General features: G+C 38.3%; 1 protein-coding gene across 1 annotated transcript in view; it reads right to left on the bottom strand.

The window, feature by feature from the left end:
- Positions 1 to 26,019, bottom strand: part of CCHR16.PART0H9orf78 (chromosome chr16.part0 C9orf78 homolog) — an 849,816-nt gene that overhangs the window by 733,324 nt on the left and 90,473 nt on the right. Inside the window, exon 2 of the mRNA XM_044058434.1 lies at positions 9,393 to 9,452. Coding sequence (XP_043914369.1) covers positions 9,393 to 9,452 — 60 coding nt within the window. The remainder of the gene's footprint in view (positions 1 to 9,392; positions 9,453 to 26,019) is intronic.

Here is a 26,019-nt window from a genome sequence, read left to right as displayed (position 1 = left end):
TCAGCATACATATGTTGAAAATAGATGTATTACCACCTGTAACATGATGTTCTATAACAATATAATAACAGCTATGAATGAAAAATTGTGCTGTGATGTAATTTATTTAGATTTAACTTCAGCATTTGACAGAGTCATACACAAAACACTGATCAATAAATTAGTACAACTAGCTATTGATGTACTCTTGGTAAGATGTATAGCCGCATGGCTTACAAATAGGACATGGCAAGCATCATACAGCAACTGGACAGGTGAAATGCTTTGTTACAGTCAGGGTGTCCCACAGCGCTCTGTCCTAGGCCTTTACTTGTTTAGATTGTATCTTTCAGACCTAACTTTTCCATCTGAGGTGTTCTACACTCTATATGCAGACCACCTGAAGTTGGGTAAACTGTTTACATGTGTTACAGATAAGTCATGTCTGCAAAATAGTTTGACTAAATTGACCATTTGGGCACAGGAGAATAATAGGCTGATAAACACATCAAAAACTAAGCATATGAGATTAGGGAGACAAATTCAAAGGCGAATATTTAATACAACACACAGTGATTGAAACTGCAGACTCATTTAAGGACCTGAATATGTATGGGTAGATTCAGCTCTGACTGTTTCTGTTCATATCAACCAGTTGGTTAATGACTGCTATAGAACTACAGGTTGTATAAAAAGATTTATAAAGTCTAGGAAATCAAAATTATGAAATCATTGTATGTTAGTTAACCAGAAGAAAAGTGCCCGTTGCAAAACTCCACCATAATTTCCACACAAATGGTCTATAAAACGTTTTTTATTCCAACAAAAACAAATCAGTTCCAGAATGGTTAAGTGCTTTCATCCCTCAAATATCACTCAGAGACTTCTTCGAACATAATTAAAAATGGAGGTTACCTTCCTTATATATTCTGATGCATTATGTACCAATCAAGAAATTAAAGGCATATACATACACATTCTAGAGCTACATTCATTAGTACCAAAACACAATACCTTTTGAAAACATATAACAGTACCTTTTAAATACATATAAAAACCCTCCCCCCCACAAAAAATATTTTGTATATAAAATATTTATGAAAAAATACATTTGTATAATATTGTTGTACAAAATGTGGGAAATGAAACCAATATGTATTTTCCTCAACTTTAAAAATCCAGGGCTTTTTTCTTTAAAATTGCCCTGGTACACTTGCAGCATTTAGCCTAATGATCCAATACAATTCTCTCAATTCAACCTGCAATTCCCACCACCCACCCCTTGTGCTTTGTGGCACTACTTCCAGTATCCCAAATTTGAATTTTGTTTCCCCTTGACAGGTAAGTGTATGTTTGTATAGGGCATCGTTAACATTGCCCTTGGCAATGGCGTATAGGGGTTCATATTCTAAATCTGAAATTTCTCTCAGTTTTTCCAACGGAAAAATTATGACAATTTTGACATACTGAGATATAATTAACACCCTTCATGTTACAATTACCTTTCTGTAATCTCACACCATGCCTACTACCTTTCAACTCTGTAAAGTCACTGTCCAAAATAAATGGACACTGCTTACATCTGCCACATTTAGTTGTACCTTTACGCAACAATGGGGGTTGTGGAATAGCGTGTTCCATCAGATATTTAATATTTTTACCTATTTTGTATACAAAAGTTAGTACTTCACCTAAAATGTTAATCTCCATATTGCCTCTAAAAATATTCAAATTTTTCCTAAAAATACCTTTAAGTGTCTTTTCACCTTCACCAAATGGTATGACCATACTCATATTAAACCTTGGATGACCTGAAAGTTTACTGTTGATAGGGATTACCTAACTACTACAAAGCAGTGGTTTATATTTGTTTCCCCACCCTTGTGTCATGTCCTTGAGTGAGAAGGTCACTGAAAAACCAATCAGTAAAAACAAAATGAAAACTCCAGCAAAGCTAGAACTTCCACTGAGTGACCTCCCAAACCTCTTGTATTAGAGGCACATGGGATATATGCAAATGATCCTTATGAACATCAGGTGTTTCAGCTAATTGGCAATTCTGAATGCCCATTACTTGTTTCATCATTTTAATGGACAATTTCAAGCCAATAAAGTCAAACAAGTAACGGGCATTCAGAATTGCCAATTAGCTGAAATACCAGATGTTCATAACTGTCATTTGCATATATCCCATGTGCCTCTAATACAAGAGGTTTGGGAGGTCACTCAGTGGAAGTTCTAGCTTTGCTGGAGTTTTCATTTTGCTTTTACTGACTGTTTTTTTCAGTGACCTCCTCACTCATTGTTTTAGTTTATTGTACAGGGGGTTGCTTTTCTAAACACCTTTGATGAAAACTTTCCGTTCTCCCTGTCTTTGGAAATAGTCACATCCAAATAGTTGATGTGTTCTCCAGAAAGATTTGATGCATATTTAAAGTATGAACAAATGACTGATATCTAATAAAATGACTACAAGTGAAGAAAAACAAATAAAAAACAAACACTGGAGCAGTAGAAGAAGACACCAACCAGGAATTAGCGTAAAAAAACATTTACTCAACGCCTTCGTCTAAAAGACTTCTTTAGAAATCTGACTATGTTCAGCAAACCCTTTAACATCTATCTGGTCATCCTTCCAAAGAATAAAAATATCGTCCAAAAAATGATAGCATGAATACCAGTTTTGACTATAACTACTGGTAAAAATGTGTTTCTTTTCCTAAGCGTATAAGACCAAATTGGAGTAAATAGGGGCACATGTGGCACCCATTTCCACCCCCTGAACCGGTCTATAATGTTCACCTTCAAAAGTGAAGTAATTGTTGGTAAGAATGCTACATAGTTGCCATTAAAAACTGATCATTGAATCACTTAACCTAGTCAACTCTCTAGTGGCTTTATCTGACCCCTCCCTATGAGGGATGGAGGTGAAAAGATCCACCACATCTATGGTACAAAAAAATACAACTTTCTGTATACCATTTATCGTTAAATTTTGCCAAGAAATCCCAAGAATCCTTCAGCAAGTACTCAACTGACTTAACTGAGTTTTTCAAAATTCTGTCTACAAAGGAGCACAAAGAATGGGTAGAACTATTGCATGCTGGAATGATTACCTTGAAAGGTGGCTGCCCTATACATTTGTGCGCCTTTGCAATGCCTAAGGCAATGGGTATCAGAGGTTGTTCTGTTTCTAAAAAAATGTTAAGCTCCTCTGAAATTAACCTCTGAAACAGGGAATCTTGCAAAAACAGCTGAACTTTATGTGCAAGACTAACTTCCTCCTTTAAAGAAACCTGATATTTGTCAGAGTCTGAAAGAATCAAGGTGGGTTGATTCACATAATCCTCACTGTTAAATATAACATCCCCCCACACCCTTATCGGGCTTCATTATTCTTGTCGAGTTATCACATTTTAACCTACTTAACAGGAGTTGTTTCTCCCTGTTAAGATTAGAATATTGTTTATGTGCATTTTCTTAAATTCGCTATATACATCACTCTCACAAGCATTTTCAAATGCATGTACTATCGGGTGTAATAGGGGTGTTGAAACAACTCTTGCCTCCTGTCCTTTAAATTATAACTTGAAATTTAACTTTCTTGTGTACAATTTAAGTTGAGTTACAATATCCACTGTATCAATCCTAAAAGTAGGGACGAATTTGTACCTCTTTTTAAAAATGGAAAAATATGTGAAATCAATCACTTGATCTGTATAGTCAAATATATTAAAACCTTGCAAGGAAAAACATTTGCCTTCATGGCGGAGTTCAGCAGTTTCCACATTGGTGGGGTTACCTATCTGTATATGTTCCTGTAACCTCCCCTGTTCTTCCCTCTGTTGTTCCTTGGTGAGTGTGGATTTCCTAAAAAAAAAAAAAAAAAAAAAAAAAAAAACTTTCTGCTCGTTTGTTCTCAATACATTCAGACCTTCTTAAAGTGGGGTAACTGGCATCATAATGTTCGTGTCTGTTGTCATAATTGATGTATTCATCATTAAGTTTCCTCATTGTGCATTAAAATCAACCTGTGGACCATTAAATGATACCATTGCTCCAGTCATTTTTATTATACTGAGAAGCATTTTCCCCACCAATGAATGACCTAGGCATGGGGTACACTTGTTTCTTTGTGTAATCTAAATCGTCCCTAAGCAATTTTTTGCTTTTACGTTATAATTTCAGCTTAACACTTTCTCTACTTTCTCAAAAATACATTCATAGTGAACATTAACTTAAAACAATAAATCATTCACAAGTTTTGCTTTCAATTTATCAAGTTTCTCAAACATCAATTTAATTTGTTTGTTGTTAGTTTTAATCATGAAGTTCATTAGGTCTAAACCAAAGCAGTCAAACATTACGAAAAGTTCATTCATGTTACAATCACTGACCTGCATTCCATTTGGAAATTTAAACAATCTAAGGCCTTTGGGAATGTGTCTTTTTCTTGAAACTTTCCTTAATATAAAGGTTATCACATTGAATAATACTTACCTTGTGCAAAAAGCTTTCAAAATCCTTCATAGTTGTAGTAAACTATTTATATTCCCATCCGGCCATCTACTGTACGTCATTGGTGGGAAAAAGAACAGCTTTCCTGATCCATTCACGAAAATTTGTAAAGTTGTTAGCAGGAGCAGTTAGTGGTGAATTAACCTCACCTGGTCTTTGTGTGCGTACTTGTTCATCTTGTGCACAATCCGAAAATTCCCCCCGGTTAGTAAGTTTGAAACTGAAATGAACGAAGTCCCTTCTCTGTGCTTCCATTTGGGTTGGACGATTTTGAGAATTGTGCAATAAGTCCACTCTTTTTGGTTAGCTCAGAAACTTGTGACAGAGTGGAAATGATGTTAAGTCACCGCCTGTTGATGTGGAATTTACCGTTGAGTTGTTGAAAATACCCAGTGTGTTGTCAATAGAACCAGGAGACCTCACTCTTTTCAATGGTCCGTTCCATATTGCCGCTGTTTCAAACTCAGTAAGAGAATCACTTTACCATACAATGGTTGAAAGAATTCTTTCCCAAATAGTGTCAGCTGTGAAGTTTTGCCACAAAAAATGGGAAAAAAATGACCAAATAAACTATACCCATTCGTCCAAAGCACTAGTAGACACCAGTGAACCAAAAGAAAAGTGCTTGTTGCAAAACTCCACCATATGCTCCACAAAAACAGTCTGTAAAATGTGTTTTATTCCAATAAAAATGAATTTAAATAACATGCACATAAAAAATATTCTAATCTTAACAGGGAGGAACAACTCCTATTAAGTTAAGACGTGAGAACTCGACAAGAATAATGAAGAACGATAAGGGGGAGGGTTGTTATATTTAACAGTGAGGATTATGTGAATCAACCCACCTTGATTCTTTCAGACACTGACAAATATCAGGTCTCTTCAAGGGAGAAAGTTATTCTAGCACATAAAGTTTAACAATTTTTGCAAGACTCCCTCTGCCAGAATGTAATTTCAGAAGAGCTTTACAATTTTTTGATAACAGAACACCCTCCGATACCTATTGCCTGCAGCATTCCAAAAGGTGCACAAATGTGTATAGCAGCCACCTTTCAGGGTAATCACTTCAGCACACAATAGTTCCACCCATTCTTTGTGCTCCTTTGTAGACAGAATTTTGATTAACTTAGTTAAGTCAGCTGAATACTTGGCTAAAGGATTCTTGGGATTTCTTGGCAAAATTTAATGATATACAGAAAGTTGACTTTTTTTGGTACCATAGAAGTGGTGGATCTTTTCACCTCCATCCCTCATAGGGAGGAGTTAAGTCTATTCTACGAAGTCACTAGAGAGTTGACTAGGTTAAGTGATTCAGTGATCATTTTTTTAATGGCAACTATGGAGCACATTCTTACCAACAATTACTTCACATTTGAAGGTGAACATTATAGACCGGTTCAGGGGGTGGCAATGGATGCCAATTTGGTCTTATACACTTGGGAAAAGAAACATTTTTACCAGTAGTTATAGTCAACGCTGGTATTCATACTATCGTTTTTTGGGCAATATTGTTATTCTTTGTAAGGATGACCAAATAGATGTTAAAGGGTTTGTTGAACATATCAATCAGATTTATTCATACTTTAAATTTACATCACATCTTTCTGGAGAATACATTAACTATTTGGATGTGACTATTTCTAAACACAGGAAGAATGGAAAGTTTTCATCAAAGGTGTTTAGAAAAGAAACCTTCTCCAACAGTTATTTAGATTTCCAAAGTTGCCATCCCTGTACAATAAGAACAATATGTTTAAAGGGCAGCTAGTAAGAGCTGCAAGAATGTTTTCAAGTAGAGAGTTATTTTCAGATGAAGTAAAACTTATAACCAGAATGTTATAAATTAAGGATTATCCAGAGAGAATCCTTGCCACGATTGTTAAGGACACGACACAAGGGTGGGGAAACAAATATAAACCACTACTTTGCAATGGAGAGGTAATCCCTACTGCCAGTAAACATTCAGACAATCCAAGGTTTAATATGGGTATGGTCATACTATTCGGTGAAGGTGAAAAGACACAAAGGTATTTTTAGGAAAAATAGGAATATTCTTCGAGGCAATATGGAGGGAGATTTTTAACATTTTAGGTGAAGTACCAAATTTTGTATAAAGAACAGGTAAAAATATTAAATAACTGATGGAACACAATATCCCACAACCTCCATTGGTGCATAAAGGTAAAATGAAATGTGGCAGATGTAAGCAGTGTCCATTTATTTTGAACAGTGACTTTACAGTGTTGAAAGGTAGTAGACATGGCGTGAGATGACAGAAAGGTAATTTTAACAGGAAGGGTGTTACTTATATCTCAATATGTCAAAATTGTCATAATTTCTACGTCGAAAAAACAGAGAAAATTCAGATTAAGAATATATTAACACCTATACCCCACTGCCAGGGGCAATGTTAACAATGCCCTATACAAACATACACTAACCTGTCAAGGGGAAACAAAATTCAAATTTGGGATACTGGAAGTAGTGCCACAAAGCAAAAGCGGTGGGTGGTGGGAATTGCAGGTTGAATTGAGAGAAGTGTATTGGATCATTAGGCTAAATGCTGCAAGTGTACCAGGGCTCAATGACCATGTGTCATGGTTATCAATTTTAAAGAAAAAAGCCCTGGATTTTTAAAGTTGTGGAAAATACATATTGGTTTAAATTTCACACATTTTGTACAACAATATTATACAAATGTATTTTTCCATAAAAATTTTATATACAATTTTTTTTTTCTGTGGGGAGGGTTTTTATATGTATTTAAAAGGTAATATTATATGTATTCAAAAGGTAGCATTATGTTTTGGTACTAATGAATGTAGCTCTAGAATGTGTATGTACATGCCTTTAATTTCTTGATTGGTACAGAATGCATCAGAATATATAGGGAAGGTGGCCTCAATTTTTAATTATGTTCTGAAGAAGTCCCGGAGTGATACTTGAGGGATGAAATCACTTAACCATTCTGGAACCGATTTGTTTTTATTGGAATAAAACATTTTACAGACCATTTGTGTGGCGCTCATGGTGGTGTTTTGCAACAAGCACTTTTCTTTTGGCTCACAGGTGTCTACTAGTGCTTCGGATGAACGGGTTTGGTTTATGTGGTCATTATTTGTTAGTTAGGGTGGGAGGATGGCATAATGGTTAAGGTGTATACCTTATAGATACAAGGTGCAGGATTTGATTCTCACACAAGGAAGTTGGCTGGGCTCAAAAAGGCCTACAAGGGCAGTTAGCCTAGTATTAATCTATGAACTCTAAGTTACAGTAGACCCAAACTTGAGTATGGAATAACAATATGGGAACCCTTTAAGAAAACAAGCATGAGTAAACCGACAAAAAAAAAAAAAAAAAAAATACAGCAAAAATATACCAAGGGCATCCGTGGATGTGAAAATTTAAGTTATTATGAAAAGCTAAATTATCTGAACTTGCACAGTGTCTCTTACAGATATCCAAGAGGAGATCGTATTCAGGTATACAGGGAATTTAGAGACAACTACCTATGGGAATGTTTGGGGTTATCAAACAGTAATAGTGTACCATCGGACAACCTATGTAGACGATTCTATAGGAAATGGAGGAGTACTAATTGGTTCTCTAACAGAGTAGCTGATGTATGGAACAGACACCCAAATTAAATTAAAACTACTAGTTTAGATATTTTTAAGAATAGCCTGGACACTTATTATGGGAACAAGTGTTTTGGTATATTGACAAACTAGAAGGGCATTAATGCCTGTGCTTGAAATATTTGTATGTATTTAAGTATGTATTAGAAAATGATAAAAGCAATTGGGGCTGTCTGAATTCATAAAATAACATACATTATCAAACTTGATCAAAATTCAATAAGCCAAATCTGCCAAGATATGTTGCTATAAAAAATTTGGGTACTTGCATATTATCGCAACCAGATTTTTGCGGTAATGCTGGTTGCTTCTGTTTAGGTCAAGTAGTAGCAGTGCAGTGTTATGAAGGTTAGAGACGTGTTTTGTAATGTTTTTGTACTTTCAGGAAGGTTTATCATTGAAACGGCTCAAAAAAATAAGGTCCAAAAACAGGTTTCCCCTTTTTTTACCGCCAGCATCTCCTGTCAGTTAAGCGAGTCCCATTCTACTGCGAACGTGTTCCTTCCACATGCTGTAGTCGGTGAAGTAGGAAATCTCTATTTTCAAACCTGTATTATTTATCAGCTGTTTCAATGATGAAGCTACCCAAGTCCACCAAACCGGTTTCTAACCTTCATAACACTGTCATACATCCAAAAAATACAAAAGGGTAACACTGAAGAAGTAATAGTCCGTCACCACAAGGAACTGCAGTACAAAGTATTCCTTTCCACAGATCGTACGGTAACGCCTACACTCCTTTCAGCCCAACACACGTACACACGCAACCACTGCAATCGCTGAATTCAATGCTTGACGTCTTTAAAGGACGCTACCCACACACCTCAAAATTATAAGTCTTACTAGTTCTTTAAATCCCCCACCGATATCCCCAGCAGACTTTCTGCCAGTCTACCCTACCATATCACACTTCAGTGAGGCCATTTCAGTAAAAATGAAGAAAGTAAAAGATGTTGCAATAATACACAAGTACCAAAATTTGATTGAAATAAGTCCAATGAAATCATGCACATTTCTTTTACAAAATCCTCATGAAAATTGTAGCTGACAAAGAGATGTTCAGAAGAAAATGAGAACTAATTAATAAAACCTTTTCTAAAATGTGGCTGTGCTTGGTCCTTAGAGTAAACGAGAAACTACAAATATGTGGATAAAAATGAGAGATGGCAACAGCAGTCCAAAAACAGTCACCAAAACTGATACAAGGAAAAAAAGCATAATGTTCTGGAATATAAACAGTTGCCTACTACCTACCTCACCCCACTTGGCCGCTTTCTTAGGCTCTGCACTTCTTTAGCTTCTTCAAGTTTCATTCTGTTGAAAAAAAATGCCCAGCTGATTCAAGATGTAACAAAATAAAAAGGTGCTGCTGCAAACAGAGACCCTAAAAAAGACTAGCTAGGGTACAAATAGGCTCCAGAAATAGAAAAACATTAGAATTGGTGTTCGCAAGAACTCTGAAAGCCATTTTGCAGAGTGTCATGCAACTGGTACAGACTGCATTATGAAAAGTGGTAAAGAGTGAATTCATGGCCTAATCTGACAAATTGTTTACACTGCAAAACAAAATGTCCCAATACAGAACATTTTATATTTCAGGTTGTGAAGATCATAGAATGAAACATTAAATCTAAGATGTGTTCACTATATGCAGTCTTTACTTAACTGTCTTGAAATTAAAATAACATATTCAATGCATTTATGGTTTATGAAACAGCTATGTAAACATCACTGTCAAAGGTTAATACAATACTGAAATCATGATTTCAAGACATTCCCCATATTAATGTTTTTGTTATGGCATTAAAAAAGTCATAAACAAATGAATATGTTAAATGTATGCATGACTCTCTGCAGGTTCATATGAAAAGAAATTCTGCTACATCTATAACCATTTTTTGATGACAAAGTTTGCTAAACATAAATGCATTTTAACTCCATTTGCTATTAACATACTAAAGAAATCTTTAAAAGGATCGTATATGACATTTAGAATAATGGAAATACCTCTACATTTGCATTAATATCCACTAACAATACACAAAAAAGCTAAGAATAAATGGACAAAATCTGCAATAAAACAAGGGCCAGCAAGAAGACTTAATCAATTCACTGCTCTTGTATTTCTAAAGTCGTTGCTCATAAAAGGAGTATATACACCATATACACCCCCATCTATACATGTGCATATTCATATAAAAAAATGCGCAACTCCACAAGTGTGTGACAGGCAAAACCAGAGAATCAAAAAACGACAGTTCATCTTCTACTTTCAGTAAACCTCAGCTACAAAACCCAGATCAAGCATGGTCTAAATAATGGTTCTGATAAGGAAAGGGTTTTTAGTAATGTAATATGCAAGGTTTGGGACAGGGTTAAACCTAGCTCATAAGTAAAGGTGGGCAGAGGGCTTTTCCACCCTGCACCACTTTATTCATGTGTCCTAACCTTAACTGTACATGCAACACCTTTCCCAAACAGTACCACTTTGCAGGACAGGAGTACACAAAAACACAACACCAGACACAGCACTAAATCTATCGCCATACCCAACCCTGACACCACCCCTTGAACCATCACATACACACATTTTCTGCTGTAAAATAGGTCATCTTGCACATTTTTACAACCATCACTTTTCAGTCAAACATTCATTTTCCTCAGATTGTTTTGCACATGTTCCAAAACTAAGAATATATATTTTTTTAATTCTTGCAAGAAACAGTATGTCTGTAAAGATCTTTGTCTTCAGAAGATCATTGTTGGGCTTAACTTTTTTCTTAAAGACCTCTCATTTTTTCTAACATAAAATAATCTGCAGATTGTGCACTTAAGATAAACCACCCCTTATAATTCAGCTATTCGAACATGCACTTATTTGAACAGTAAGAAGTCTGGCAAAAGTCTCAAAATATGAAGTCTTTTCATGTGCGAGGATGCGGTACAGTGGGGAATGGGAATTTACCCTTTCTCTTGCAGTGTGACCTCATTGGTATATATAAATGGTAGGGAGTGTGGAGGTGCATGCGAGTGTGTGCCCCCTGGGGAAAAAAAAAAGTTTCTCTTTTTACTTTTTTCGACTCTTTTACATTTATTTTCTCCCAATTACTTTGGGCTCACCCATTTGGTAGTTCAAAAACTTGACTCTGACTTGCATACATGCACACATATACTGATGATGCTTCTTTCATCAAGCAGCACTCCTACTGCCATCTGTTTAGTCAGTAAAATTTGGTAGACTAAACAGATGGTCGACACTGGTCAATAAAAGTAGCAGATGAGACAATTCTTGGGATTGGGGAATTTGCCCTTTCCCAAAAATTGAGCAATCTCAAAGTTATAATATATAATTAGCAGGCGGTGTTTTTTTTTCTAATTTTGTTTTAAGATTTTTGCATGCGTCAACACTGACAGTTGGCACATGCTTAGTAGTGTGCTGACATGCAAAATGTCAATCATTTGGCAATGACATTATTCACTTTGATTAGTGCTGTTCAATAAAGGTAAATAAACCCATAAATATTACACACACACACATATATATGCATATAATTGTGTGCACGTATGTCCATATATACATTTATTATAGACAGAAATGTATATAAATGCAGCTTTATTTCTTAGAGAAACAACAAACATAGTCTAAATACTGAGCAAACATAATGGGCTATCTACAAGATACACAGTATCTACAGCACGGTTCAAAGTTCATGTAGGTTACTTCACCACTCGTACACACACTCATTACAGGCTATCTGCCCAGCTCCGCCAAACAAATAAATTTACTCAAGTGACCCTCAAGCTCTATCCATAATAATCCATGAATGAGGCAACAATCTGTAATAGCCCCGACTCCTTGTTCTGACCCAATTAAACCTCTGATAAAGGAAACTAGTTCTGAGCTTGCTACTTGCAAGTTAAAGCCTTACATACAACACTACCAGGCACTTAATCTTCTTAATAGCCCAACATATTAATTTCCTAGCTAAATTAATTTTTATACAACACACATACATACTACTCACAAACTGTATGGAAAGCAAGTAAGACGTATACCTAAGAATATCACTGCTGCCAAGGTACAGTTGTCACATAAGCAACCAATAACTAACGTAGGAGGCACAGTTAACCAAGAGAAAACATTCATAAATACCAGTTTGCAAAGATGTCTGTACCCAAGTTGATCTGAAAGAACAACTAAATTTTAAGTGCAAGTAATTCATACAGAAAACCGCCAAGATTAGGACCCACTGGCATAAATGAAATACAAGTAGTGTGAATGGTTTTCATAACAATGTGGTTGAACAGCCAGTACAGATAGTCTTTTTCTGATCATACATTATGAGAAACTAACAAACTGGTTATATGCAAAGATGAGCAAATGACTGCACAAAAACACTCTGAAAATTAATCCGGGGATTATCAAGAGATCTGTACAGCCTGCATATGCCAAGTGATAAGCATTAATCTTATGTGCTCTGGCAATCCACTTATACTGCAAGTAACAAGGTCCTAATACAGAAAATTCTTAACAGTATGAGGCTCCCTTTACAAAAATAAATTGCAGTACCACAACTCCGGCAATTATCAAAAGGTATAACTAACCTTTTTATGAGTCTTGTATATTAACCATTAATCTCATCACTGTCATAATTCCCACAAGAAGTTACAATATCACGATCAGTAGAAAGTGTGTAGATGGAATACTAAAAAAAAAGGTAATATAATCTTATATGGTTCAGCAGGCATGCACAGAAGCCTTCATCCTCAACAGGGTTGTGAATGGATGGATGGATGGATGGATGGATGGATGGATGGATGGAAACCGCACCAGTCAAACACAGACAACTCTAAAACAATACAACAACATTTAAAGGTGGTAGGGAGTTGCATACAACCATATCTTGGCAAGGATGAATAATAAGGAGAATACATTCACCACTAGAATTAACTCAATTCTTACAAAAATTACACACCTCTTATCTCATTCCACCCTATTTCTCTCCAAATCCACTAAAAAGCACCTTCTCCCCCTGTACCCATCCACCCTTCTTGAAGCATCTCTTCACCTCCACCCACCAGATCTTCCTTTTTTATTATTCTCCATTCTCCTCCCTCTTCTCTGTAACATACTGCAAATGACATCACCGATTATGTCATCTCATATTCATATAAGTATATCTGACAGCAACTGTTCAATATTCTGTATCTCAACACATTTCCTGCAAGGAGCTACTACTATAATTTTGCTTTGATCTATAGTAATCCTGGGCTGAACCTGATAATGCTCCAACAGGATCATTGCTCTCCTTCAGTTAAGACAGAAAATAAAGACTCCGAAAATGAATGACATACTAGGGTAAGCTCATTCAACACCCATCAGTTACTGCGTTTCTATGACATCTACAGAGTCTCAGAAACCAAGCAGTGTATTTATCTTCCTTTGCTAAATTCAATAAATTGTAGGAACAGAAATCAAGCAGAGAGGAGGAGGAAAGATTGAAGAGAAAATTTTAGATTAGGTAACGTTGTCTTGAAACTCTAAGCCAAGCAGAGAGACAGTGAAGTTTGCTTTTAAATGCTGCTATCTCTTAAGGTACAGATACCAGACAACTGAAGACAGCATGATGAACAGACCAATGGAGAGAAGTGTGGGGGACATATCTTAAGGGAATCAAAGTTTAGGAGGGCAGCAACTTTTAGGAATCGTATTGTACAATAAAGGAGGCATAGATTTTAAAAGAAACAGAACCCGATTCAGAGTCATACACAAGAGAGTAGTCAATGCACGGAATAGCCTCATACACAATATGTTAAGGTAGACAACAGAGGGAGAAGTCAGCATGGAAAAGGCAGATCTCTTATCCTGCAAAGATAGGCTAAGTACAATGAATAAAAGGTATATTAAAAAGGCAGTTCTCAAAAAGGTAAGTACAAGGCAGAATAATCATACCTATATACAGTCCAGCTATGCACCCATTTTCTTAGAAATTTTCAGGCTTTCAGCAACCAAGAGTATGCAGTTTCCTTTCAAAGATGCACATCGTAGTACATCTCAAAGGGTCTAAATTAAATCATTGAAACATCAGATCATTAAGTGACATTTTATTGGAAATGCTGTTCATTGCACCACCCCCCCCCTCGTGTGAGGGGCTGCACCCTCTACCATCCCCTATTTATATATACCAACTCTGAGATTGCACTACAGTGGGGAAAGGGCAACTTTCCTGATTCCTACCGTAATGCGATCTCAATCACAATGGCTCGACGAATGGCATGTTTGACAAAATACTGTTAGATTATATGCTCTTTCGATGAAATAACAGGGACCCCATCTGGAGAGATATACATTGTAAAAAACAGGACTGTGAAGTAGACAGGCCTAAGAACTACAGCACTGAAAGTCCGTCTAGCTCAGATTCATGTACCAAGTAGTATAAATTTGAGTATGAAGCTTGAGTGAATAGTCAGACATCAGCTTTTTGACAAATAAAGTCATCACTCATCCATCCACTGATCCATTTTCAACTCTCACTTCATTCAGTTCAGGATTATGAGGACCACAGCCTATCCAACAAAAGAAGAATGTATGGGATATACACCACACACACAACGCACCACACACACACACACACACACACACACACACACACACACACACACACACACACACACACACACACACAACACACACACAACACACACACAACACACACACAACACACACACAACACACCACATCCTCCAAAACATGGACAAGGTACTTTTAACAGGATTTGTGTTTAATCTACCCAACTAAAGCCCTTGACCCTGTTGATTATGAACTAGTATTAATTTACTCCTCTCAGCAGGTATCAGTCACAAATTCCTCTCATTGTTTGAAAATAAATGGTTCCACCATCACCTCCTCAAATATATCCAAAGCAGTTCTCAAACAGCGATGCTATCTCTGCATCGATTTTCGTTGTTTATCGGTATATTCCCTATGGATATTCCTCAAAGCAAAATAATTTTTCATGCCAACACTGTTGTAATTTGTAGGACTAATTCTTCCCTAGCCACCATCAAAAATAAATTACAAGATGACCTGGCCAACTTATGCACCTGGCTCAATAAAATGCATATACTAAATATGAAAAAAAATAATGAATTCGTAATCTCTGGCACTAAACAGAACTGCACAATTTACACTTACAAGATGGCTATGCACTGATCAAAAGCTCAATTTCAGCTCTCCCATTATGAAAACAGAAACTGGGAAAAGGGAACCACTGAAAATGTTGTTTCCGGTAAAATTCAGTTACTGGCTAATAAGTACATGGCCTGGATGTCAGCAAATAAGAAATTTAGAGAAAATGAAACAAAACCAACCAGAAACTGTGAAGAGAAAACACTGGCTCGAAAGAACCCTGCAGCTGTTTGGCAAACAAGCAGTTCACACTTCAATTAGGGTCCAACAGATTGGCTTTTAATTAATTTAGAGGAAAAATAAATCAAATGTTCTCAAAAGTGATTAAAATAAATGAAACGAAGGCAAAATCAAATCACAAAATTCTAAAAAAGCAGAAGCTTTAAAAAGTTGAGCTGAAAAAATGCAAAAATCAGAGAATGAGATGGGAAAAAAAAGGCTGACCAAGTATGACATTACTCGACAAGAGCGGTTTCGAAAAACAGTAGAGTTAAGAAGACACAGCACACAAAGAAAACCAGAGATTTTCTACTATACTAGAGAAACTGGAAGGAACAGACTGCATTCATTTTATGAAAGCACAAATAAACAACTGGATTGGTATTGCATAACAGGATTTGTTAACTGAAATGGCAAACTGAGGTCCATACCTGTCCACGAGAAAAAAGCCAAGACCTACATTAGTAAATATGCAATCATACCAGCAGAAAGCGTGATCCTGACAAAAATGTGGCAGAAGGGCAAAATATTAAAAATTGGAAACAGCAGAGTGCTTGTGAGAAATGAATATTCACTGTACACTAGGCAGAGAGAGTTGTTGCCAAACTTAGGGAGACTATATCAAGAAAAAGAACCAAAGATCATGTATTACCATCAGAGACATTTCAGAAATTTTAAGAAAATTTGTATAAGGCAGAGGAATGTGGAAACCAGGAAAGAGCACAAATGGAAATATTTATGGAAGACTTAACTATGTTAATATTAGATAAAGCCCAAAAACTAATAGGAAAGAAGGAGATGATATAAAAATGGTGACATACAATTGATAGGCAAATAACTCTCTAGGAACAGATGGAAATTCCTATGGAAGACTGGACTTTAGGAGGGAATAAAGTAATAAAGATCTGGACAATTTTGTTTGTTTTAAAAGGAGGGGGAAGCACCAGCATCTTGGAAGAAAGCTGTGGTGACTATATTACCCAGAGGGTAAAGACCCATCAGACACAGCTTCATATAGACACATTCAATTTTAACACATAATTCTAAAGTCTTTATTCTATACTAGCTAAAATAGTGACAAAGGTGTTGGCAAAATTAATAGATGCGGACGGATTGATGTGGTTTTATGGAGGGGAGGCAAACACTTGACAGCATCAATAGAACAATGCAGATCCTGAGGGAAGCAGACTGCTATAAAACACCACTACTGTTGGTGGGTCTTGATGCAAAGAAAGCAACTGACAAAGGAAGCAAGGATTTTATGAGTAGGACAATGGAAGCACGAGTATTCCATGACAAAATAATGTTAATTAGGAGAAAATATGAAAAATTGAAGGCAAAAATTCAAATGGGAGGGTTCCTCTCTGATAAGTTGTGTCTGAACAGAGGAACACGGCATGAGCATCTTCTTTCCCTTTTATTTGCTTTATGTTTAGAGCCACTGGCAAAGATAATAAGGGACTCAGAAATTCAAGGATACAACTGGTAAAGTAATCAAGACAAGTTGGTTTTATTTGCAGACGATATTATTTTGTACATGAAAAATCCAGAAAATTACACTTTGGTGTGGATCATTTTGAGACAGTTTCTAGACTTTTCAAGATAAAATCAATGAAGATTAAACAAAGGCTATAACCATAAATTATGTACCCATACACAAAATGTTTCAGCAAAACTCCTATACATGGGGACACAACAAGATGAAGTATTTAGGAGCACAGATTAAAAGGGCTTGTTATGGCAGCTAAACAAAAGATAAAACAAAAAACTGAGAGACAAGAACTCTCGTTTATGTATATGGATATTAAGATACAAGAAATGAAAATGCTTTTAGTCTCTCTAGTTTTATACACAGGTCAAGCTTATTTTTTTATCAACCAGAAGATAAATTTTGGATAAATAAGAGTTTTAGGAATCTGTCTGAGAAGGGAAGAGGGCAAGAGGTATGTGGGATAAGTTGATTCTCCCAACAGAACAAGGAGGTTCAGGATTACCTAATTTAAATGGATATTTTAGAACTATGTAGTTAATGCTCATACACATAACACAAGACACAAGCAGAATATTATAATTCAAAGTGGAAGGGGATGATAATGAAGGTGGGGGTCCAAGAAATAAGGAAAGACTCAAAGGTTCAGATGCAGAACCTTGAGGAGAATAACAGTAGCCATAAACAATGCTGTATTCATAAGGGTCTGAATGGTATTGCTGGAACTGAATTCATCCTCAAGTCTTAGTGAGTACATTCATAAGGTGGACCCTGTTTTTCACAAAAATCTCACCAAGACGACACTGATATACAGAGTATATTTTATATATCGTGGACAGAAGTAGGTTAAAAAATAAAAAAGATAGCTGGGTGCACAACACCCAGGATAAAAAAGTGCCCAATCCTTGTAGACACAATGGTGCCAGGAAAGGAAAAAATTACAGTGTGGAATCCTCAAGACAAGGAAACATTCCCACAGCGGGGCTACACCAGGCCCAGGAGGAGGAAGGCCCCCTTGTTGTAGAAGGAAGCAGTACATACAAAAATCACAAAAACTGATAGGTCAAAAAAAAGATAAAGCTGACAGAGTGGACTACGGAGGATAAGAAAGAAACTGTGTATTGTTCCTATTATGCAAGAAGCCCAAAATTTCCAGACAAGACATACAAAAAGATTGAGAAATTAGAAGAAAGAAAAATACTTCCACAAGAAAAACTGCCAGAAGCTTCAAATAAAAATTTGTGTTCATTAACACAACCAATTTATTAAAAACATCATACAAAGAAACCTTAATCCGTTTGGGGGAAAAAAAAGCATCTGAGAAAGTACGAAAATACAAAGAACAAAATCTAGAGACTTTTGAAAGGTATAAAATAGAAAAATGGACGTGGGAAAGAGAGAGAGAGAGAGAGAGACAGATCTGATATGGTGCAATATTTATGCAAAAAAGCCAAATCAATCAACACAAAAAGGCAGCCTCAAAGTTATTCAAAGAGAAATACAGGCAAAGGCATCCAGATAAGGAAAATTTCACAACAAAAAATAAGATCACAAAGAGGGAACATACAACACAAAATTAGCAAAGCTGAAGTTTTGTAATACATGCAAAGTGAAGGATTTAATGTAGAAAGTCTAAAGTACAGTTGTGTACACTTACCATAAATGCAGATGTTCGAGTGTATTCACTGTTGCAGTCATTACATTTGTGTTATCCTGCTGGCAGGTTGCCCTCCGTCGGCCTGAATTCCAAAGTCTTGGGTCCTGCGTCAGTTGCTGTCGCCTCTTCCCTGATGTCAGGTTGTCAGGGGTATAAAAGATGCAGCAGACACCATTTTATTCAGTTTTTCTTGCCCCAGATATCAGGTGCCCCCAAAAGGGTAGGCTAAAATTAAGTAAATAAATAAAACATACATGCACCAAAATGAGCTTTACCTTCATCTATAAGCAAGTACACCACCTAGGTTGTATAGATTAGAGAAGTAAAGATAAGTTCCAACAAAAATAAGGGGGATGGCGGGTGGGTAACCTGCACTGCAACAGTGAATACACTCTAACATCTACATTTATGGTAAGTGTACACAACTGTACTATGTTCTTTGTGTTTCACTGTTGCAGTCATTACATTTGGGTCGAGTCCCAAATCTATGGTTGGGGGGCTGGAGCTAAACAGCATTAGGAGCGGCTATGAGGCCCTGCAGAACTGCAGTGGCAAAGCCTGCCCTGGATTTAGAGTAAAGAGGCAGACTGTAATGTTTTGTAAAGGTATGCACTGAACTCCAAGTCGCAGCCTCTAAAATGTCTTTGGCTGGTACTCCCTGAGAAAGGCTGCAGAAGTGGCTGCATGGCTGAATGTGGCCTAATGCCCTTAGGCACTGGTTTGTCATGCTGTGAGTAGCAGAAACAAATGCAGTGACCTATCCACTTTGAAACAGTCTGCTTGGAGATAGCCTTTCCTTGTGATGCTGTGGCATATGCCACTAGTAACTGTTCTGTCTTTCTGAAAACTTTAGTTTTGTCCAGGTGGAATCTAAGCTGTCTGTGTACATCCAAAGAATATAGAATTTTCTCCCCCTTGTTCTGTGGATTTGGATAAAAAGTTGGCAAATGAATTGTTTGGTTAATGGCTACATTGGATACCACCTTAGGCATAAATGTAGGGTTTGTTCTCAGAGAAACCCTGTCTGGATAAAAAATGATAAAGGGTTCCACGGTCATGAGAGCGTGTAGCTCTGAAACTCGTCTTGCAGAAGTTATTGCTAAGAGCAGAGCTGTTTTTCCAAGATAAGAACTTTATATCCGCAGTAGCAGCTGGCTCAAAAGGAGGCAAGGTGAGTTTTTCCAAGACATAATTGAGGTCCCATGCAGGTATTGGCGTTCTCCTTGGAGGCCTTAAGTTTTTGGCTCCTCTGAGGTACTGCCTTAATAAAGGATGAGAAAAGAGTGGTGGCTCTGTATTGTAACGAGCCGAAATGGCAAAGGCATGGATTTTAATTGATGGAAAAAGATAGGCCTTTGTCCAGCATCTCAGTTAAGTATTGCAAAATCTGAGGAATATTTGGGACAGCTGTATCAGTTCCTCGAGCTTGGTTCCAAGTGCAAAATCTCTTCCATTTCTCAGCATAGGATTTTCTAGTACTTGGCCTTCTGGCTTATAAAATAACATCCATCACAGCTTTAATGAGAGATGTGGTTTTGTATGGCTACATTATCCGCCATGCTGCCAGGTTTAGGGTCCTGAGTTGGCTGTGCAGAATTTGATTGTTTTGCTGGGACAGTAGATGAGGTATTTGAGGTAAGGTCCAGGATGGGTACTGGTGTGGCCAGTCTGGGGCAATCAGAATCATTTTTGGTTTCTCCTGCCTGACCTTTAGGAGTAACTTGGGGAGGAGAGGCAGTGGAGGAAAGGCTTATACTGATAGGTTTGTCAGGCTGAAAGATAAGGCGTCCACTTTCCAAGCTGGTCTGTGATGAGTCCTTGTGCAGAATATTTTTAGTTGATTGTTTTGAGGGTAGGCAAATAGATCTATGTCCGGGTGTCCCCATTTCTTTGTTATCATGCAGAAGACTTGAGGATCCAGGTGCCACTCGTGGGGATCCATGAGGTTTCTGCTTAGTTCGTCTGCCAGAGTATTTTCCTTTCCTGGCAGGAACTGTGCCTGCAGATAGACTTGGTAAGTCAATGCTGTGTCCCATAAAGCATGGCTAGTCTGCACAGGGGATAAGAATGAGTGCCCCCTGCTTGTTTATGTACCATATGACCGTGGTGTTGTCTGTCTTTATCAGTAGTTGTCCCGGATGAAGTAGGTCCTTGAAGGCTGTCAAGGCATTTTGAACAGCTAGCATCTCTTTTTGATTGATATGTAGATGCTTTTGGTTTGTGGACCAAAGTGCCCTGAATGCCTCTTCCTGCCATGTGTGCCCCCCAGGCATAATCTGATGCATCCGTCGTCAGGCTCTGCCTGGCTGGGGGTAGTGAGAATGGCTGTCCCTTGTTTTGGTGACAAGCTTTTGCCCACCATCGAAACTCCTGTTGCAGGCAGGGAATTAGAGTAATCATTGTTTCCAGACTGTGGCAATGTTGTGTCCAGACACTTTTTAGGTACCACTGAATTTTACTCATATGCAGTCTTGCATATGGAATTAGTAAGATGCAGGATGCCATGAAGCCCAAAGCCTGCATAATTTGTCTTGCAGATAACTGGGCCTTTGTTGCCATTTCCTTGAAATAGGTAGTCAGTTGCCTTTGTTTGTCTGGAGTGAGATAAGCCATCTGGGCAGTTGTATTTAAGCTTGCACCCAGGAATATTATCTCTTGAGAGGGTACTAGTTTTGATTTCTTTTTGTTGACTGTGTACCCTAGGCATGCTAAAAGTCTTATCACAAATGTCAGATGCTGTAGTAGAATGTCCTTGTTCTCTGCTTGTATGAGGCAGTCGTCCAAGTAAGGATATATTTGTATTCCTCTTTGTCTGCAGTAAGCAATTACTGGTGCCAGGCACTTTGTGAAGACCCTGGGCGCAGTAGATAAGCCAAAGGGCAGTGCAGAGAATTGGTAATGCTTTGAGCCAGCCTTGAATCAGAGGTATCTTTTGCATGATTGCCTGACTGGGACATGCAGGTATGCCTCTTTTAGATCTAAAGTCACGAGCCAAGCCTAGCTGCCCAGCATAGGCAGAAGCTGCTGTAAGGTCAACATCTTGAATTTTGGTATATCCAGGAAAGTGTTTAGAATAGATAGGTCCAGTATTGGTCTCCATGCTTTGTCCTTTCTGGGTACCAAGAACAGTCTTGAGTAAAATCCTTGTCCCTGATCTTGCTGTGGTACTTGCTGAATAGCCCTCATGTCCATGAGAGCTGCGACTTGTTTTTAAGCCTCTGCCCATTGATTTTTTGGCAGGTCTGGCCAACCGTTTGCCCTTGGCAGGCTATGGAAATGAAACTTGTAGCCTTGTGACACTGTCTAGAACCCATTTGTCCTGGGTTATAATATACCAATTTTGAGAAAAACGTGCTAGTTTTCACCCTAATGGTGTTGCCAGAAGTTAAGTGCTTGGTGCAGGCAGGAGGAAGTCATTTTGACTGTTTCCTGTATGATCTGTAGGATCCTTGCATCTGTGATCTGCCTCTAGGGCATCTGGATCTGCCCCTTTGAGGTCTGTCTGAGACTGGAAAGGACCAATTCTTTGTAGGCCAGTGTCTGCTAAATCTAGGTGGCTGTACCTGTAAGAAATCCTTGACTGTTTGCATAGATTTAGCTTTGTCCTCCATTTTCTTTAACACCTCTTCTGCCTTAACAACAAACAAGGTATCATGTTGTAAAGGGGCATCTAATAATTTTGCTTTAACATGGTCAGGCAGATTTTGTTCCTTTAACCAAGCATGCCTCCTAATGACAGACCCCGTAACAGCGGCCCTGAAGGAGGCCTCCAGAGAATCAAACCCACATTGCTAAGTATGCTTTCCAACCTGTTCAGCTGTATGCAATAAATCCTGCATTTCTTTGTTTTCTGCACATTCATAATTTGCCATCATTTTCTGTTTAAGCAGTGTCATGGTATATTGCTGATATTTGAGCATATGAAACTGGCAATTTAAGGCCCTTATAGCCAAAGTAGCAGATGTGTAAATCTTTTTTACCCATCTATCCAGTGCCCTAGAATCCCTGTCAGAGGGGGTAGGGTATTTTTGCAGTAGAAGCCTTGACCCCTTTTGAACCCTGAGAAATAGTTTTTGGGTCTGCAGTAGGGTTTTTGAAAAGGAATTTATGAGAGTCAGGGACCCTGTAGTATCTGTCTGGCTTAACAGGAGCTGGAGGTAAAGAGTCAGGGGTCAGACTAGACTTCGAGAACACATCATCTACAATGTCCAACACAGGTGGAATAGCTAGAGGCCTGTGTTGAGGAAGTAAAAGGAAGTCTCTGAGCCTTTTCTTAGATTCTGAAAAATCTTGGCTCTCCCAGTGGAAGTGCTTCCTCATGGTATGCAAGGTTTCCCCAAAACAGTAGTCCTCAGGAGGAGAAGTTGAAGGAATGGATTCTTCAGCATCAGAATCCTCACAGGGGGGAAGGGAATATTCCTGATCAGAAGAAATGGAAACCTGATATGAAGATTCATAGTCTGTCTCTTGCCTAGGCCTCTTATCAGGAGAGGGATGGGAATCCCTGATCAAGGTAATTAAGTCTTTGGCCATTTTGAGCATCTGTTTTTTGGGCATGGAGGCCTGTCCTTGTGGCTGGTGAACTTGTTTCTTTGCCTTTAAAGGTGTTTTAGTCTTTGAAGTTGGTTTAATATATAATTGTTTAGGTTTGAATACACCCTAGGAAGCCGATGCCTGCTCAGCGGGCTTCAGACCCAACTGAGGGAATAATCTCCAAGGCTCCAATACCTTGAGTTTCCAGTGGCCTGGCCGACTCCATGTTGGAGTCAGTAGCAGCCTGCGACTCTAAAGTAGCAGGCGTCAGGGGCTGCGAAAGTGCCTCATTGAGAACCGGCGACTTGCTTAGGAGAAGCTTTGTTGTCGGTTTTGGACCTTGGTTGCCTGTCTTTTTCTTTTTCTTTGCGTTTTTTGTGAACTCCGGTAGTCGGATGGCTATTCGACGACATTGTATAATTAAATCTTCGCCCAAAATACCTTAATGCAAAATCGTATAGATGCTTAACAGTGCGTTGGTTAAATCTAGCACAAAACTGACAACTAGCAATGTCATGGTTAGGGCCTAGGCAAGGAGTACAGTAAGAATGAAAGTCCTTAGGAGGTATTTGCTTCCCACAAGAAATACAATTATTAACGTTTTCTGACATCGGTCTGGAGCAAGAAAAAAAAGTTTCCCCAACGGGGTACTTAGCTTTTAATGAAGACTTCGGATCTGAAACTCTAACACGAAAATCTTAGCAGTCGGCCGACCGGCACTTGCGAACTGTTTCTACTTCTGGCACCGCGCGGCAAGAAAGACTGAATAAAATGGCATCGTCTGCATCTTTTATACCCCTGACGTCAGGGAAGAGGCGACAGCAACCGACACAGGACCCAAGACTTTGGAATTCAGGCCGACTGAGGGCAACCTGCCAGCAGGATAACCCCCTAACGCTGCACAACTACTATCACACTAGCCCACCCACTCAGACTTCTACATCTGCCCTACAATCTTAAATATCACAACTATATATTACTCACTAACAAAAATTACACCATCTCACCACACTAAGAAAAAAACTCTCATAGACCAAGCTCACAAACAATTAATATTAAAAAACACATACTGACACTCCTACAAACTCTGCTAACCTCTGGTGACATTCACCCAAATCCAGGTCCCCTCTCAGCAAGACAAACATCTGACCTGCTAATCCTAAATCTCAACATAAGAAGTATTACCAACAAACTAGAAGACCTACATGCATTCACAGCCCACTACAGCCCTGATATACTCGCCATTACAGAAACCTGGCTTAAACCCAGTATCCAAGATGAAGACTTTCTTCCCCCAGGGTACAATACACTTAGATCTGATAGAACAAACAGGAAAGGAGGAGGAGTAGCCATTCTCTTTAAAAACACCCTTAACCTCCAGCTCCTGCACACCACACCACCCACTTTTCAAAATGCTGAAGTCCTATTTTCTGTCCTGTCCGTAAGAAACACCAAGAAGATCAATATAATATGCTGCTACATACCTCCAGGCAACAACTCGCTCATAATAAAAGACATCCTACACTGGACAAAGGACAATCTACCTCAGGAAACAATCCTACTAGGAGACCTTAACACTGACTGGGCAGCCTGTAACTCCAGAAGCCCCTCTAGTCATATCAATCTATATGGGTTCTCTCAACTAATTAAAGAACCAACTAGAATAGATGAGAAAACAAAGAGAGAATCCATACTGGACTGGACACTAACCAACTATCCCAAACAAAACTATACAGTAGGCTGTCTCCCAGATGACTTAAGTGATCATCTCCCCATCTTCCTACTCCAGAAACACTCCAATCACCCCAAACCAGTAGTTTACAAATTTGTACGAAATGACCGTAACCTTACCCCACGATACCTAAATACTGTCCTAAGCCACTGCAACTGGGAACCACTACGGACACTCGGGTTAGACCAGGCAGTAGACTACTTCAATACTACCTTCTCTAACACCCTTAATGGTCTAGCTCCCAGCAGAAAGATCAGAGTTAAAGCCAACTATGCACCCTGGCTAAATAGGGATACCAGAGCCTTACTAAAAGATAGAGATAAAATCTGGAAAACTGACAAAACCCCTAGCTCCAGACAATACTATCAACAGCTTAGAAACAAGGCCAAGGCTGAATCCAAAATAAACAAACAAAACTACTTTCTTAGCACCCAAAGGAAATATTCAAATAGTCCACAAAAATTCTGGCATGCCATTAACTCCCTACTAAAGCCAGGCAAAACCAATACCCTAGCACCCATCTCTACTAACAATACCCTAGACATAGCTTCTCAATTTAATAACCATTTTACTAAATCCATCTTATCCCTGTCCAGTCAAATAACCAAACATATTCTACCTCAGTCACAACCTAACCTATCCCACACCATCCCCTCTTTCAGCCTATCACCAGTGCCCACCTCAACTATCAAAAAACTCCTCCTAAAACTAAAGCCAACCACACTAGCAGCTGATAACATACCTGCTGCATACCTAAAAATGGCTAGCGACTCCCTATCATATCCTGTCTCCATCCTTATCAACCGCTCCATACTAGAACCCTACATACCCAAACTCTGGAAAGTATCTCACATCATTCCTCTCCATAAAGGAGGGAATTCTTACGAATTCTCCAACTACCGACCTATTGCCATCTTTTGCCCCTTATCCAAAATTCTTGAGAAATGCATCCACTTGCAAGTGATGACATTTCTTAACACACACAATCTACTATCTACCACACAACACGGTTTCCGTCCACATCACAGCACTACCACAGCCCTTCTATCCTTCACTAATTAT

This window comes from Protopterus annectens, chromosome 16.part0 (genome assembly GCF_019279795.1).
Source record: "Protopterus annectens isolate FY-2018-M chromosome 16.part0, PAN1.0, whole genome shotgun sequence".
Taxonomy (NCBI): Eukaryota; Metazoa; Chordata; order Ceratodontiformes; family Protopteridae; genus Protopterus; species Protopterus annectens.
The sequence above is the reverse complement of the archived record's forward strand: the minus strand, read 5'-3'. Positions and strand labels throughout refer to the sequence as shown.